Genomic DNA, 15,264 nt, shown 5'->3' with positions numbered 1-15,264 from the left:
AATCTATGCAGTAGCTGTATCAATGTCTAAACACACTCTCATTGTGTGTGATCCCACACTAACAGACAAGTAGTTATGTTTACACCTTCCATGTCTTCAATTACATGTGCAGCTGCTCTTTGGAAAACATTTGATGCTAATGAAATGCCATGCAGAAGTATAAGAAATCTCTGCCTTCCTAATGGCATACCAGTTGTACACAGCAGGAAGTTTTCTTCAACAAACTTTATCTGACAAAATCATTGCTTGAATCTAGCAATGAAAAGAACTTAGCATTTGGCAGTGCTGAGACCACTTCTTTGTGAGTAAGCAATGTGTAATGGTCTCTCTTAATCACTTTGTTCAGATTTGTGGATCGATACAAATGTGAATTCCGTCCTGCTTTAAAACAGCAATCATATTATTGATCCATGTTGTTGGTTCTAAGTATTTTAATGATACAGAGACTCTGTATCTTTCTCAATTCCTGCTCTGCTCTATGCTTGAGAGCTACTGACCCTTTTCTTGGAGGATGTATCACTGACGTATAATCAGGATTTGTTTCAGCTTCCTGGTAAATTCCCTAAGTATGCTAATAAGTAAAGATGGTGATGAGGATATCATTGCTGTGGATATTTACTGTATTCAGCAAGTCTGTGTGACTGCTCAGGAACGCATTCATTCTGCTTTCGCACTCTGAGTTCATTTTGCAAGCTAAACAACCCCATATATTAAGTGAATTATTTTTTGTTAAATTCTTTGGCCTGAAAAAGGATCACATTCTTTTCCATTTTTATGTTCAACTGTTGGTAACCTTTGTTGCGTTGGTTTTACTTCATGCCCTGAATATGCTAATGGTGCTTAAGCAAATTTAGGTGTCTTTTAGCCCTAATGCTTATAAAGTATCTGCTTACATAACATTACACTCTACATTAGTCTAATTTAAATTCAAAATTTTATATACGTTTTTGCATAATCTGAACTGTAGTCTTGTCTTACTGTTTGATACATTTTCAGACTTCAGTGCATCAACTCTTTTCGCTTCACTAATGCCAGTCAACAGCTCATTTTCATGCATTTCTTCAGCAATACATTTTTAACACACTTGTGTTTCCTTTTGCATCCTTTTGCATCATTTTGCTATTCTTGAATTGCTCTAGTCTTTTTCAATGGCCATTAAAATTTCTGGGGAAGTGCTTACGGCTAATTGGCATTAACCATGCCCATGGAATGACACGTTTGCATCTAGTGTGTTAGTGAGACCAATATCGTGCTACAGACCAGATCTTTCATTGCTGCTGTTGCACTGTAGTGGTCTCTGAATTGCTGTGGCATACATAATACACTGTACAAATAGGATGGTACAGTGCAGGGGTGGCTCGTGGGTCTGGACTGCTGGGCTGCAGCCCCTCCACTTTTGGAGAGTGCCTGAGTTCTGATTAAAAAAAAGATGAAAACCTTTGTCTTTGTGGATGGGCTGGACATTTTTAAAACAGTCCAGATTAGAAAGTAGGTGGGCATCAAATATGATGAAGGGGTCTGTTCATTTTGGAGATTCACATGTATTTACTTATGGCTGGAAAATGGACTGTTAGGGTCAGCAGCCTGTCACATAATCTGCATATGTGATGTAGCTGCTGATGTAAGTGTATGTTGTTCTGCCTTTCGGCTTTTCCCGGTTAGGGGACGCCACAGCGGAACTCCGGTCCGCTAATGATTGGTAGTTGATTTTTACGTGCCGAGTTACCAGCCCTAATGCACAACCTTCAACGAAGGTACACCCATTCACGCATGTCTCCACGCAGAAGACGCTCTAGCTGAGAATTGAACTGGACAGCGTCTTACTGTGAGGCGACAATGCTACAGTAGCACCTAAGTGTATAAAGAATGGAAACCTTTGAAGTTCCCTTTCCGCACTTTAAGTGCACTGTGCAGTCATCAGACCAAGAGGGAGTTTTATTTTTTAGAAAAGGTGAGTGAAAAAAATGCTTGCACTTAATTGTGGACTGTTAATAATTATTATCAAGTCAGTCAGTTAAACTTCCATGCTTGTTTTCTTCCTGGCAGGGTCAACCAGATACTAGCAGGTTGGCAGTGTGTGTGGGGGGCTGCTGATGATTTTTTTTTTTTTTTTAATATAATATCCCAGCAAGGTTAATCAGATACTTAGTTGGCAGTGTGTTCTGGAGACTGTGGATATATATTTTTTGTACATGTAATAGCCTGGCAGCGTTAACCAGATACTAAGGATCCGGTGAGTTTTGGGGGCTGTTGGTGATTTTTTTTTTTTATATAATATCCTTGCAGTTTGAACCAAATGCTAAGAGGCAGTGTGTTTTGGAGACTGTTTGTGGATATTTTTTTAATATAATATCCTGGCATGGTTAACTAGATACTAGGGACTAGGAGGCAATGTATTTTAGGGGCTATTGATGACTTTTGTTTAAGGCAGCATTAACCAGATACTAAGGATGCAGTGCGTTTTGGGGGTTGTTGATGACTTTTTTTTTAATATAATATCCTCATAGGGTGAACCAAATGCTAAGGAGGCATATGCTTTGGAGACTGTTTGTGGATATTTTTTTTAATATAATATCCTGGCAGGGTGAACCAGAGACTGTAGATATATATATTTTTTTAATATAATATTCTGAGATGGTTAACTAGATACTAGGGACTGGGAGGCAATATGCTTTGGAGGCTGCTTGACTGTGGATGTCTATTTCTAATAAAATATCCTGGCAGGGGACAAACAGATACTAGGTATGCAGTGTGCTTTGGAGGCAACTTGTGAATAAAATGTTTTTTTTTTTTAACCTAATCTTTTTGCAGGCTCAACCAAGTTAGATTAGGCTGGTGTATGGATGTTTTGTTGTTGAAGTGTATATGAGTGAACTGAAGTAAGATCACCTACAAGCTTTTGACTATGTGATGCGAAAGAAATACAGTAACGTGATCATCATCTTCTCTTTTCATTAGTGTAAACCTTGTAGCCTCAAAGCACATATTGTGGGTAGCAGTCGGGCTGGGGGCTGTGCCTAGTATGTGTGAATGAAATGACTGGCCTTACTGCTACACTCATACTTTGGATTTGCTTTGCAAGAGTAACGTGCTTTTGAGTAAGTAGGATTGACTACAAGCTCTGAACTCTGGCTATTGTTTATGTGAAAAAATACATATATTAATAACAGTGCTATCTTTTATCCTTTTTTTGTCTTTTGACCTCACAAGATCAAATTAGATATTGCGGGTGGGGTGGGCAATAGGGACTGGGGCAATGTGTGAATGAAGCAACTGGCCCTGCTGTTTACTGTTGTAATTATGGCTTTGCAAAAAATGTAATAGTTCATACTTTCAGATGAACGTAATGTAATTCTCAAATGTATGAGTCATTCTTAATGTATGTTATTTTATATCTGTTCATGTATATACTGAATGTCTGTTTAACAATGTTTGCAATATGTTAGAGCTTTTCTCTCTGGACATATGCTGAAAAGTTTGTTTTTTTTTTTGACTAAAAGTTGGACAACCAAGGTAAACAAAAATAAAATAAATACAATTAAATGTGTATTTGTGTAAGGTAAGCTGGCACACATAAGTTGTGACTAATGTTTCTGTCAACTAAATGAAATTAATGCAAGTATGTTAATTTAATCCTGGCAGGACCAAAGCAGACATTTTTTTGGTAATGGGGAGGGGGAGCTGTTTGTGAATAAAATGAGTTGACTGGCCCTGCTGTTTAATGTTGTACTTCTGGCTTTATTGATTAATGTGTATTTTGGTAAAGTCAGCTGTCATACAAGACTGCGCCAGTGTCTCTCAGAACGACTGGCACATTAGGCTTTGGAGTGCCCTTCAATTGTGAATAATACATTGAGATAGTACAGTGGAATTTCCAAATCTCCTTACTTTTCACATGGCATTGTACAAAATGCAAATTACCTGATACAGTACAATGTATGTTTACTACATCCCTTGTACTCATAATAGTTTCATGCAGTCAAGACCAACCTCTTTTTACTGTTTAGAGATGTTTAGGTTTTGTGCTGTTACAGTGTACCCTAAACACCTCATTAGTTCTGAAATGTGATTTAGTCTAGTATTTGGTAGACTATTCAGCATGTGCAATAGTGAGTGAGCAATTATTTAATGTAAAATGGTAAGCATGGTCAGTGTTGATCCACTGTATCATGGCTCTGCCCTGTGAAGTTAACCCCACCCCTTTCTACTTAGCCCCACCCCATTAAGGTGTATCCTGCAGCCCCTTTTGATTTGAACTCACCAGCTGCCACTGGTGCAGTGCATTCTTTAAGTCTGAATCCCTACTGATTTCTTCTCATGCACTAAATCAGGAATTGAAATGAAGCTCTGTCATAAGATAATTAGAATGAATTCATCTGAGTTATTATTATGTGTCTGTTGGTTCCTTGCATTTTAATAAGTGAAGTTTTTTTACTTATATATGTTAAGTTTTTCATGTTTCGCATGTTGTTTTACTTCATAGGATCATAGGAGATTGCCCTGAGGGCCCTATAAGCCTGGCCAAGAGTTTACCCCATGTTGAGACAAATCAGCACCCGATGCCCCTGTCCAGCAGGGACATGGGTGGAATCCCAGGGGTATATTTTCTGTTTCCAATCCAGTTACCCACATCGCACTTAAAAAGGGGTAAAGAAGTACTCTGCTTGATGTGGAGAGGGAGTCTATTCCATAGATGGGGGAGTCTCTGGGACACAAATCCATCCTGCAAACACGTCTTGTACTCAAAGGCATTTGAAGTGATTAATAAAATATCTTATCTACAGCCTGTTTTGTTGTTTTTTTTAATTCTCTGCCATTGCTAACTAATATAATAGCTATCCTTGCTAACCTAACAGGTCTATGTCATCATTTACTAGTCTATATCTGACATTCTTTGGTGTCTACAGGGCTGCAGCAACTATAAGCCTCTTGCTATCAATGTTTCAAACATTAGGTAGTCAGATGTGTATATCCCCTCTCCACCAGAGAACCCCACTGTGTGCTGCTGTCAGTTGATGTGGTGCTAACTGTCATGCCCCCTTCCTGAGTCAGTTAGTACAAGAGAACAGAATGCTCAGGTACTATACAAACACCATGTTCACTCAGGGCTGCAGTAGTTGTTGTCAACAACAGGCATGTGGGTATGGAGGAGTGAAATGTGACTTATTGTAAGCTGGGGGCTCATATGCCCACTAAATCCTGTGAGCCTTAGGCACTTCTATAATTAGACAGCTGGATCTAAAGTATTCTTCTAAATAGAGGAATGATGGTATTTGGATTGCCACACTAAAAATTTGGGCCTGAAGTAAAACTCCAAAACTTTCATGAAACTTACTGATGATGGCTAATATGGGCTAGATGCTTGGAATTCATGGCTGCAGTATGTGATTAGGGTTTCATAGTTCTCCAATGCATTACTGCATTATACTCACCTGTCTCAAAGGTATGCATTCTGAACACCGTAAGATTAGTCTGGCTGTTCTACGGGTACTCAGGTATTGTCCTTTACAACACATTAGTGAATTATGATGTGGAAGAAAGCTATCCAGTTCAATTGCAAGGTCTCTGCTGGCGTTGTATAATTTGTGGTGCAAGGCAGGAAAGAGTCTTACCCAATAGGCAACATCCACTAACCTTAAAGCATCTATGAAATGTTCATAGGGCATCTGTTTGGAAAAAACTATACCTCATTTCCAACGAACAGCAGTGTTGTCCAATGTATAAGAAGTTCAAAAAATCTGTGGCAAAGACTGAATTTAAGACATTTTAAATGTACATTTATGTATACTTTTCTGTCTTTTAAATATACATTTTATTCCATATTTCATGATTTCTATATTTCTCCTTGACTTTTCACTGACGAAGCTGACTTTTTTATATACCTAATATTCATTTTATAATTGGCCACAACTTGCAAACCTGGTTACATGAGCTGATCCACGGGGATCAGTGCCCTACCCCAGAAATAAGATCCGTGATACCACTGAGCTACAGAAAGCATCATAATTTGCATGTGACCTGTAATTGTGAATATGAGAAATGACAAGAATAAACAGGTTATCTAAGAAGAGCCCCATAAGAAGAAAAAGCTTAATTCAGTCCCAGTAATAGTAGAGATCTAACCATCAAAATACATATGAAACAAAGCTAATCTGCAAAACACAGACAAAATGCATGACCGACAAGAAAAGAAAGTCATAATTTACTTGTTATTTTTGTTACCACAGAATAAGGCTATAACACTGCAGATGATGGTTACTGAGTGTAGCTGTGATTGTCAAATTTTAAAATACCTGAATTTTAAAACTGTGCCTTCAAAGCAAGCGCTCATATGCTTTATATATATTTTTTTAACACTCTTCAAGGAAGTACTGTTTTATTTGTCCATCCATTTCAGTTCTTTTGCTAGTAGGGAAATGAGTGATGCAGTGAGAATGAATGCAAGGGACACGTCTAGCCTATAGAGCATCAAACTGGGTTAAATTACTTCCACTCTTTTCTTAGTTTTTGAGGGGTCATCTGAAACATTAATTACCTTTGTGCAATCTTGTAGTAGAAAAGTAAATTAACGACCACAGCCACACAGACCTGTGACATCAAGAATGATGTTTTCTTAAAGCTGATGTTCTGTCATGAGGAGTAAATACATCAATGTGTGCTGTAGTACACTGGAGAGAGCAACCATATTGGTAAGCAGGCTTGGATGTTTCATGTGCTTTAATTTATCTGTGTCTGGCAGAAATGAACGGCTGCGCATCATGCAGCCTGCACTGAGAATCTTTCTTCATTGGGTAACACCAGACTATGGTCCTCAGATAGAATATTGGGTTGGGGGGCATTATGTGTTGTGCTGTTTGTAAAATGAGCATTTTGTATGGTGTAAAAAACTGACAAAATGGACCTTTTAAAAATGTCACCCCATTTAGCATAAGAAACTAATTTTAAATACACGTGTTATGTCTTAAGTCTTGTGAAAACTGTGTTATTACCTTCTCTGCCTTGCTTATTTATATTGATTGCAAACAATTAAAATTTGCATGGGTGCTGTGCTCTTTTAAGGCTCAACAGATCCCCTGAAGAATTTAAATAATTGACACCATTAATAGAACTATGACGTGGTTAAAAAACAGTCCTCCAAAATGCAATTGCTTAAAACAGTTATTTAGTGAGACTGTCTTTAGGCTTGACTTCTGAATTATTACTTAGCCCTGCTGTGAAGTTCTATTAAGTTATTACAAGCTGATGTTGTGTCAGCTATTCTGACATCACCAGCAGGCATTATGGAAATTGGGAATGGCAGTTCTCTAGCTGCAAAGAACAAATGGGCTCTTTTGTATTAAACATTTTAACATTAAATAAAGGGCTGACATTTTATTTTCCTTTTTTGCAGGTTAATTACTGCAGACCTGTTTAATTAAAATGTGTTTGCAGGAACAAAGACAGATTAGTTATAGTGCATAATCATTTAACTAATAAATTATATTTTACATATGGCATGGTGAATAACAGGTGGTGATAGAATAAATGAATCTTGGCATGTCAAATGCAGTGATTCTAATCATGAATCCTTAAATTCAGGTGTCAGACACCAAACATATACATTCATACATTTTGGTACATAGGATGAACTTTGCTTCCAGAAGCCACAGTCTGTGGTCATATTGTGGTGGGGGGCATTTTTTAATGGCTGGTATTATTACAACCCCAAGAGATGACTACACAAAGTTGGGTGGTTTCTGAAAATTAAGACCTACAATTGAAAAGTGGTACAAAGTATCACAATGAATATTCATTGTTGTTGTCAGAAATCAATATTTTGGGACAGTTAGGAATTTACAATTAGAATTTGATCATCTGAGATATTGTAATTCATTCTTTCTACATGAACTCTTGTAAAGCATCTCTTGAGCAAGGGATTTGAATAACAATTACTTATTTTACTTGTATTTTCTATAAATAGGTAGAAACATCCTCCTTTGGCCAGGATGACCATCTGCAGTTGATCGTTGCCCCTTCTTGCTCCACTCCCATAGATCATTCAGACTTATCCATCCCTGGACCATGGCAAAGAATTTGGACACACAGTGGGTGGAGCATTTAACCATCTTCAGGAGAAAGAGGAAATCAAGGTATCACAAACCTGCATCCAGAAGCATAGCTAGGGGTGGGCACAGTGGGCAGTCACCTCCAGCAGAAGGTGCCAGGGGGCATGACAGGCAGATCCTTTTTTTTAAATTAATGTTTTGCTCTCCATGTAAACAAAAGGGTGTGCAGTACATTGTGAGACATTAGGGACCTGGCACTCCTCCTTAGGATAGAAGGGGTACCAGACTGGAGAATCAACTTTTTTTTGCTCCTCAACCGAACATTAAAGAGCGCCAGATAGGGGAGCTGAACCAGGCACCAAATGATACAGCTACTGCTCTGCCTTCCTCATCTGCGGAGACTTTCTATATGTCTGAAACCTCCCTAAAACAGGATGGATATGCAGTCTGAATCATTAAGCACTCCTGTCCATGATGCACTGATTTGTACATATGCATGTTTGTGAGACACTCCAGCATCTACAAGAATGTTGCATTTTGCTGCAAAAACCCATGCCTGTGAGAGGTAAACTGGCCATCGTCTACCCAAGTCTTCCCACCATGACCAGTCTTCCAACTTCCCAGGTAACTAGTCTGTCACAGGTAATCAGTGTTGCACATGAACATCCTTCCCCTCTGCCAATGGACTGGCCATATGGGCATAAATGTTTGTGCTTTCACTGTTTACTAATGACATCTAGAAATTAAATAATGCCAAGAGATCTAAAAACGTGTAGTTTTTAGTTTGTCAGTTATTACTACACTTAAGCACACACACTTGTTTAATTTAGCAGAAATCTATGCCTCTGTGTAAGTGATGCTGGTTTACCCAAGACTGGCATGGATTGAATACGAAGCCAAAGTGACCATAGCTAAACCAGCATTACCTACACAAAGGAGTGGATTATTGCTATTACACCATTACTAAAGTGAAAGTCAGTGCTTAACATTGTACATAATTATCTGCATCTCCAGATTTCTTTCTTGAATTGTCTTTTTTTTTTGCCTTTTCCATGTCTGTGGAAAACTTCTTAATTTGCTCAGCGTATGCAGGATATGTAAAGCTCAATACCTGGACAGTGCATTTAAGGTATATGAATGTTATAACACTGTTTGTTTTATAAAATGGACTAAAGAGGATGAATGTGTCATATTCTTCCAAGGCAGCATGATTTCAATGTATTTACTTTTAGTGTGTGTGTGTGTGTGTGTGTGTGTGTGTGTGTGTGTGTGTGTGTGTGTGTGTGTGTGTGTGTGTGTGTGTGTGTGTGTGTGTGTGTGTGTGTGTGTGCGTGTTTTGTGTGTGTGTGTGTGTGTGTGTGTGTGTGTGTGTGTGTGTGTGTGTGTGTGTGTGTGTATGTGTGTGTCTGTGTTTTGTGTGTGTGTGCGCGTGTGTGTGTTTGTGCAGTTTCATGTGTGTGTGTTTGTGCAGTTTCGTGTGTGTGTTTGTGCAGTTTCTTGTGTGTGTGTATGTGTGTGTGTGTGTGTGTGTGTGTGTGTGTGCGCGTGTGTGTGTTTGTGCAGTTTCATGTGTGTGTGTGTGTGTGTGTGTGTGTGTGTGTGTGTGTGTGTGTGTGTGTGTGTGTGTGCAGTTTCGTGTGTGTTTGTGCAGTTTCGTGTGTGTGTGTGTGTCTCTGTGTGTGTCTGTGTGTGTGTCTGTGTTTGTGCGTGTATGCAGTCACATGTATGTATGTCGGTGTGTATATGAGTACGTGCATGCATGTGTGTCTTCCTTTGAGGAGGGTGGAAGTATGTCTTCCATGCTGTTTTAGATTAATTAATTCTCTGCTTAGCAGACTAGAGTATATTGTGGTCATAGCTTTTGTTTTTTTCTAGCTACAACCTGCTGGATATATTGTTGTGGGTAGTGCTAGCTTTATCACGGGCAAGCTGATTGCTTTGTCCAATTGGTTTGCCCATTTTTCACTGTAAATGAGTTTTTGCTGTATAATAACAAAGGTTTTGTAGCTGTTGTAAAGGGTTCGTCTCTCGGACTGAGATTTTGAGATTTATAAGAAGTGATGTGCTTTGATATGTTTTGTTTTTTGTCCCCTCTCTGACTCTCCACAGTTTCTGTCCTCATATACTGGGTCTCCTGAATGTTTCATAGCCTCTCCCAGCCTAGTAAGCAGACTGGTGGCATACTGCTGTTGGGAAGTGTTTTCTAGTATTACCCAACCCCTACAAATGCCCACTAATACCCCTACACATGCCCAGTAATATCCCTACACCTGCCCAGTAATGCCTCAAGTTCAGAGCATGCAATGAGTGTCACTGCTGATCTGCCCCTCACTTCTATAAGGAGTTGATGTCAGCAGGACATCCAGCCCACACTCAGGCAGCACATCATGGTTGTTTTCCTGGTCTCTACTAAGGAAATCAAACCACAATTGAGTGCACTAAGAAAACGCATCTGCTTCCTCCCTCCAGGAGGCACTCACCTATCCTCCCTGCCTGCAATGTCAAGTGCCTGAGCTGCTATTCAAAATTGTGTCACCTGGGCCATAGTCTGGCCTTTATCCCTCTAATGCACTAGTGCAGGCTAATATACTCTGATTTACAGTGACAAGAAAGTGTTTTTTCAGCTCATAGTTGGACAAAAATCCAATAATTATTTTGGGGCTGGTGACTCCCTGCTTCAAAGAGATATTGTGCTGCTTTACATTTTTGCTGAATACCGTTTTGCTCAGTTTTATTTCAGGAAACAGTATAAGATGACATTTACTTTACAGAGCTGTGCTTCATTCAGTTACATAATTAATTGTTTGCATCTTTCAGCTTTTCCCGGTTAGGGGTCGCCACAGCGGAACTCTGGTCCGCTAATGATTGGTAGTTGATTTTTACATGCCAAGTTATCAGCCCTGATGCACAACCTTCAACGAAGGTATGCCCATTCACGCATGTCTCCACGCAGAAGACACTCTAGCTGAGAATCGAACCGGACAGCGTCTTACTGTGAGGCGACAATGCTACTGCAGCACCACTAGATTAGCAAACTAATATAAGTGATGCTCAGAAAGAAGATCCCTGTTAAATGTAACATTTACTCTTATGGCACACATGAAAAACATCTGAGAAGGTTTGGTTTGCTTACCCAGTGAAATTAATCATATTTGCACTCTGCTGGCTTTTTGTGTAGCTTTTCAAATTACACTGAGGGATCTGTACATATACTATAGGCATAGCATCTCTGAAATGATCAGAACATGCAGACCAGATCAAATTCATTTCAGCTTCAGCTGGTAAAAAATGTTTTGTCACTGAAAAGAAAATGTAGAAGTTGTGATCATACAGCTGAAAACTGTGGTCCTGCTATAACATCAGTAACCTAGGGCCACACATACAGAGTAGCATTTGCTTAGCCTGGGCAACATATGATACTTTTCTCTTGGGTGCTTGAGAGGCTTGGACTAATTCTTAAGGCCAAGAAATTCTAAATGGAAGAGATTAGCACATGACTAGCATTGTTTGTCCACAAAACGTTCAATATTTACCACAGTGGAAAAGAACTGGTCCATCAGTCATCATGGACTGCTAATTGCTGCTGAATGTTTCTATGCCTAGCTGCTCAGACATTCACTACTCTGTAGTGTAAAAAAACAAATAACTCAGTTAAACATATTACAGTCCAGAGCAAAGCCTAAACAGGAATATGTCACAGTTCAGAGAATTTTCATTCTGGAGAATGTGCATTGCCATGCAGTATGTGTTCAGCCTAAGCTATGTTTTTGCCTTTTTTCACATTCTAGACATAAGTAGAGAAGAACACATCATCACTATATAAAAAATAAAGTATTACTAGAAACCCGAATGGAGGTTATGATAATCTAACGCCAGTGGGTAATTACACAATAGCAGTTATAGATAACAAGTTGATGCAGAATTAAAAATAAAGCACATATTATCAGGAACTTATAATCTGCATTTAATGCACCCTGTAGGAGCCATCACTGCTACCAACATCCTGACATGAACGAACATTGTATAAAAAGAGACGTATGATGACTATTTGGTATTGTCATTTTATTCCCAAAACGAGATGCCCAGCCTTCACATCTATTATACAGAGGACTTCTCATGCAGGATTAATGAAGTATGCTTCATGCTCCCAGGAAAAGTAAATACTTATTTTCCCAGAGATTTTATTGGGATTGGGAAAAGGCATTTTAAGTGCTTTATTTAATGAATTCAATGAACTTCCATTGACAGTGCAATCAATTGTACTTAGTTCTGTATAATCATAAACTAGAATTTCATGAAATATTTACAATTTGTATCATTTCTACATTGTGTTTTTGTCATGTTTTAAGTGATATTCACACACTTTGCAAATGTATAAGTACATTTAATTTGCAATTCTATTTTTTTTCTAAATGATTGTTTCCCTTCATGCCTAATAATCACCAAGCTACCCTCCCCACAGGTCTTGAGCCATTAAGTTCCTCATTTTTCAGGGAAACTAGAACATAGAATTAAGCAGTGACCAGAGGGGGCCGCCATCCCAGTAGCCATGGGGGTGTTTGTGCCCTCACTCACATCCAGTGATGCAAGTAATGGAGACATTTCTAATAAGGATCTAGTCCACCATCTGGTGGATGATGTCATCACCTACGTCAGTAGGGGCCCTACCATACCCTCTCCATGCTTGTGTGTGCTTCAATCCACATGGTAATGAAGATTACCATCACTGGCCTGGTAAGCCAAGCCCATATCCCTGGTTAACAGCTGCATCATCATCACCTGTAAGCCTCCAGATGCATGTGGTAAAGCAGCCAATCAGTTGGGGCTATCACCCACCACCACCCCTCCAATCAGTTGGGGCTATCACCCACCACCACCCCTCCAGCATAGCTCTTCCAGTGTCTGAACCATTACTCAAATGTGGACACAATTCTTTTAACAGTTCATTTAGCTGAGCTACCATCATTTGCAGAAAAAGAACACTTAATAGCTTTTCTTGACAACCATATCAGCTTTTGCTACAGACTACATTCCTTGGATAAACTTAAATCAGTGGATATCTATCAGACAAATACATCTAAACTTCAGGTACAAGAACTCACAGAACAAAGATGTACCACATAAACATTTTTTGAGCTTCTTTAATAGGAAATGGTTAATTATTTTACCAGTATGAATGCTTTTTAAATTCTAGGTACCCTACTAAAGCTCCTGAGCACACATTTCTTTTGCCATGATCTCAGTGGAATATACTGACACGTCCCTGTGCAACAGTTTCTCTTCGTTTCAAACTTTGTGCTTTTCAGTGAGTGTCATTTGTATTATACCCAAAAAAATTATTTGAAGACCGATTCTTTCTTTTTCCATTAACGTGGTTTCTTTTCCCACATTAACAGAAATTCAATTTCTTATATGAAAATGGTAAACCACAAAGAAGTCTCTATACAAAATGTTAGCAGGAGTCAATATCATCTCTTGGAAGCAACCATCAAACTGCAATTTTTCTGAATTCGATCATATCCATCAAATTCCAATGTACTTCTTCTTTTGGCTTTTTCCGGTTAGGGGTCACCACAGCAGATCACCTGTCTGCTCATGATTGGCAGTGGAGTTTTATAGTGTGGAGTTGCCAGCCCGGCACTCAACCTTCCACAGAAGGCACACACACACACACACACACACACACACACACACACACACACACACACACAGACGCACACACACGCACACCCATGCACATATGATCACATCTAGGGCCAATTTAGAGTGTCCAGTCCACCTATAGCATGCCTTTGGGATGTGGGAGGAAACTGGAGTACCCGGAGGAAACCCACACGACCACAGGGAGGACATGCAGACTCCGCACAGAAGGCACCCCAGCTGAGAATCAAACCGGAGAACTTCTTGCTGTGAGGTGGCAACACTAACCGCTGCACCACTGCGGCCACCCCATCAAATTCCAATGTTATTACTTTGAAATTCAAAAAATAAATAAATAAATAAAACACTGCCAAAGTACCATTAACTTTATGCACTGCAGTTTCAATTTGGTTTAATACTAACTTATCTTGAATCATCATTACATCACTCAATTTAATGCTTACAAAAAACACAGGGCCATTGTATTCAGAGGTATACACAGTACTTTCAAATGAGTATATATAAATATATATATATATATATATATATATATATATATATATATATATATATATATATATATTTGAATAGCTCCAGGAAACAGAATAGCTTGCACACGTCAACGTATGTGTATAATTGACTAAAGTAATGCTCACAACATAAATATGTACACAGTATGCCTATAGAAGGCCTAGTCATTTGAAAAACACATTGAATTTAATTATTATGTGGGAACAACTGAAAATTATGCGTAACTTCTTCAGTCAAGGAGGGAAACAGGATTTGATGAATGTGTGTTCATTTTTCAAAAGTGGGCAAGGTAAGCAGGGCAGAAGTAACATAATGAGATTTAAAAAACACAAATACTTAGTAGCATGTCCTTAAAGCACACTATATGGCTACTAGAAAAATGACATCTAGAAAGAATAATTGAAATATAACCTAGAATATAGCATCTCTGTGATAGTGACCCTTTCATACTACACTGATAAGAAGCAAATTAGTAACACTCAGCTGTACTCTAAATATAAAATTACACTACAGTGTAAAAAAAAATAAGTACTTACAGCCAACCATCATCATGGCCACAGCAAAAATCTTCTCTCCATCTGTTGAAGGAGCAATGTTCCCAAATCCAACACTAGTGAGGCTTGTCATTGTAAAATATAATGAGGAAATGTAAACAGAGTCTTTACTTGGGCCCCCTTCCCATTTTCCAGTCCCTGATGTGTTAAAATGATAAGGTGTCCCTATAGCTTGTCCCAGCTGGAAAAGCCAGCTGCTTGTTTTGATATCCTTTGTTTCTTCATTGATGACTTCATAATCTCCAATACTGTACCAGATGCAAGCCAGCCAATGGGCTGCAAGTCCGAAGACACAGACCAGCAGTACCAAAACAGCTGCGCCATATTCTATGTAGTGGTCCAGTTTTCGAGCAACACGACCCAAACGAAGAAGTCGAACAACTTTTAGAGAACTGAAAATACTACTCATTCCCTAAAAGAATACAAAGATAAACAAAATTAGGAAATAGGAGTCTGTGTCCGCTTTAACAGTGCTTAAACTATGACTTCTCTTG

At 38.9% G+C, this 15,264-nt stretch overlaps 1 protein-coding gene across 2 annotated transcripts in view; it reads right to left on the bottom strand.

The window, feature by feature from the left end:
• Nucleotides 1-15,264, bottom strand: part of KCNH1 (potassium voltage-gated channel subfamily H member 1) — a 2,413,895-nt gene that overhangs the window by 1,822,316 nt on the left and 576,315 nt on the right. For both annotated transcript variants that reach the window (XM_044061729.1, XM_044061739.1), the window contains one exon: nucleotides 14,753-15,182. In XM_044061729.1, the coding sequence (XP_043917664.1) occupies nucleotides 14,753-15,182 (430 nt within the window). The remainder of the gene's footprint in view (nucleotides 1-14,752; nucleotides 15,183-15,264) is intronic.

Source organism: Protopterus annectens, chromosome 1.part0 (genome assembly GCF_019279795.1).
Source record: "Protopterus annectens isolate FY-2018-M chromosome 1.part0, PAN1.0, whole genome shotgun sequence".
Lineage (NCBI taxonomy): Eukaryota > Metazoa > Chordata > Ceratodontiformes > Protopteridae > Protopterus > Protopterus annectens.
This window is presented reverse-complemented; position numbering and strand designations above follow the sequence as displayed.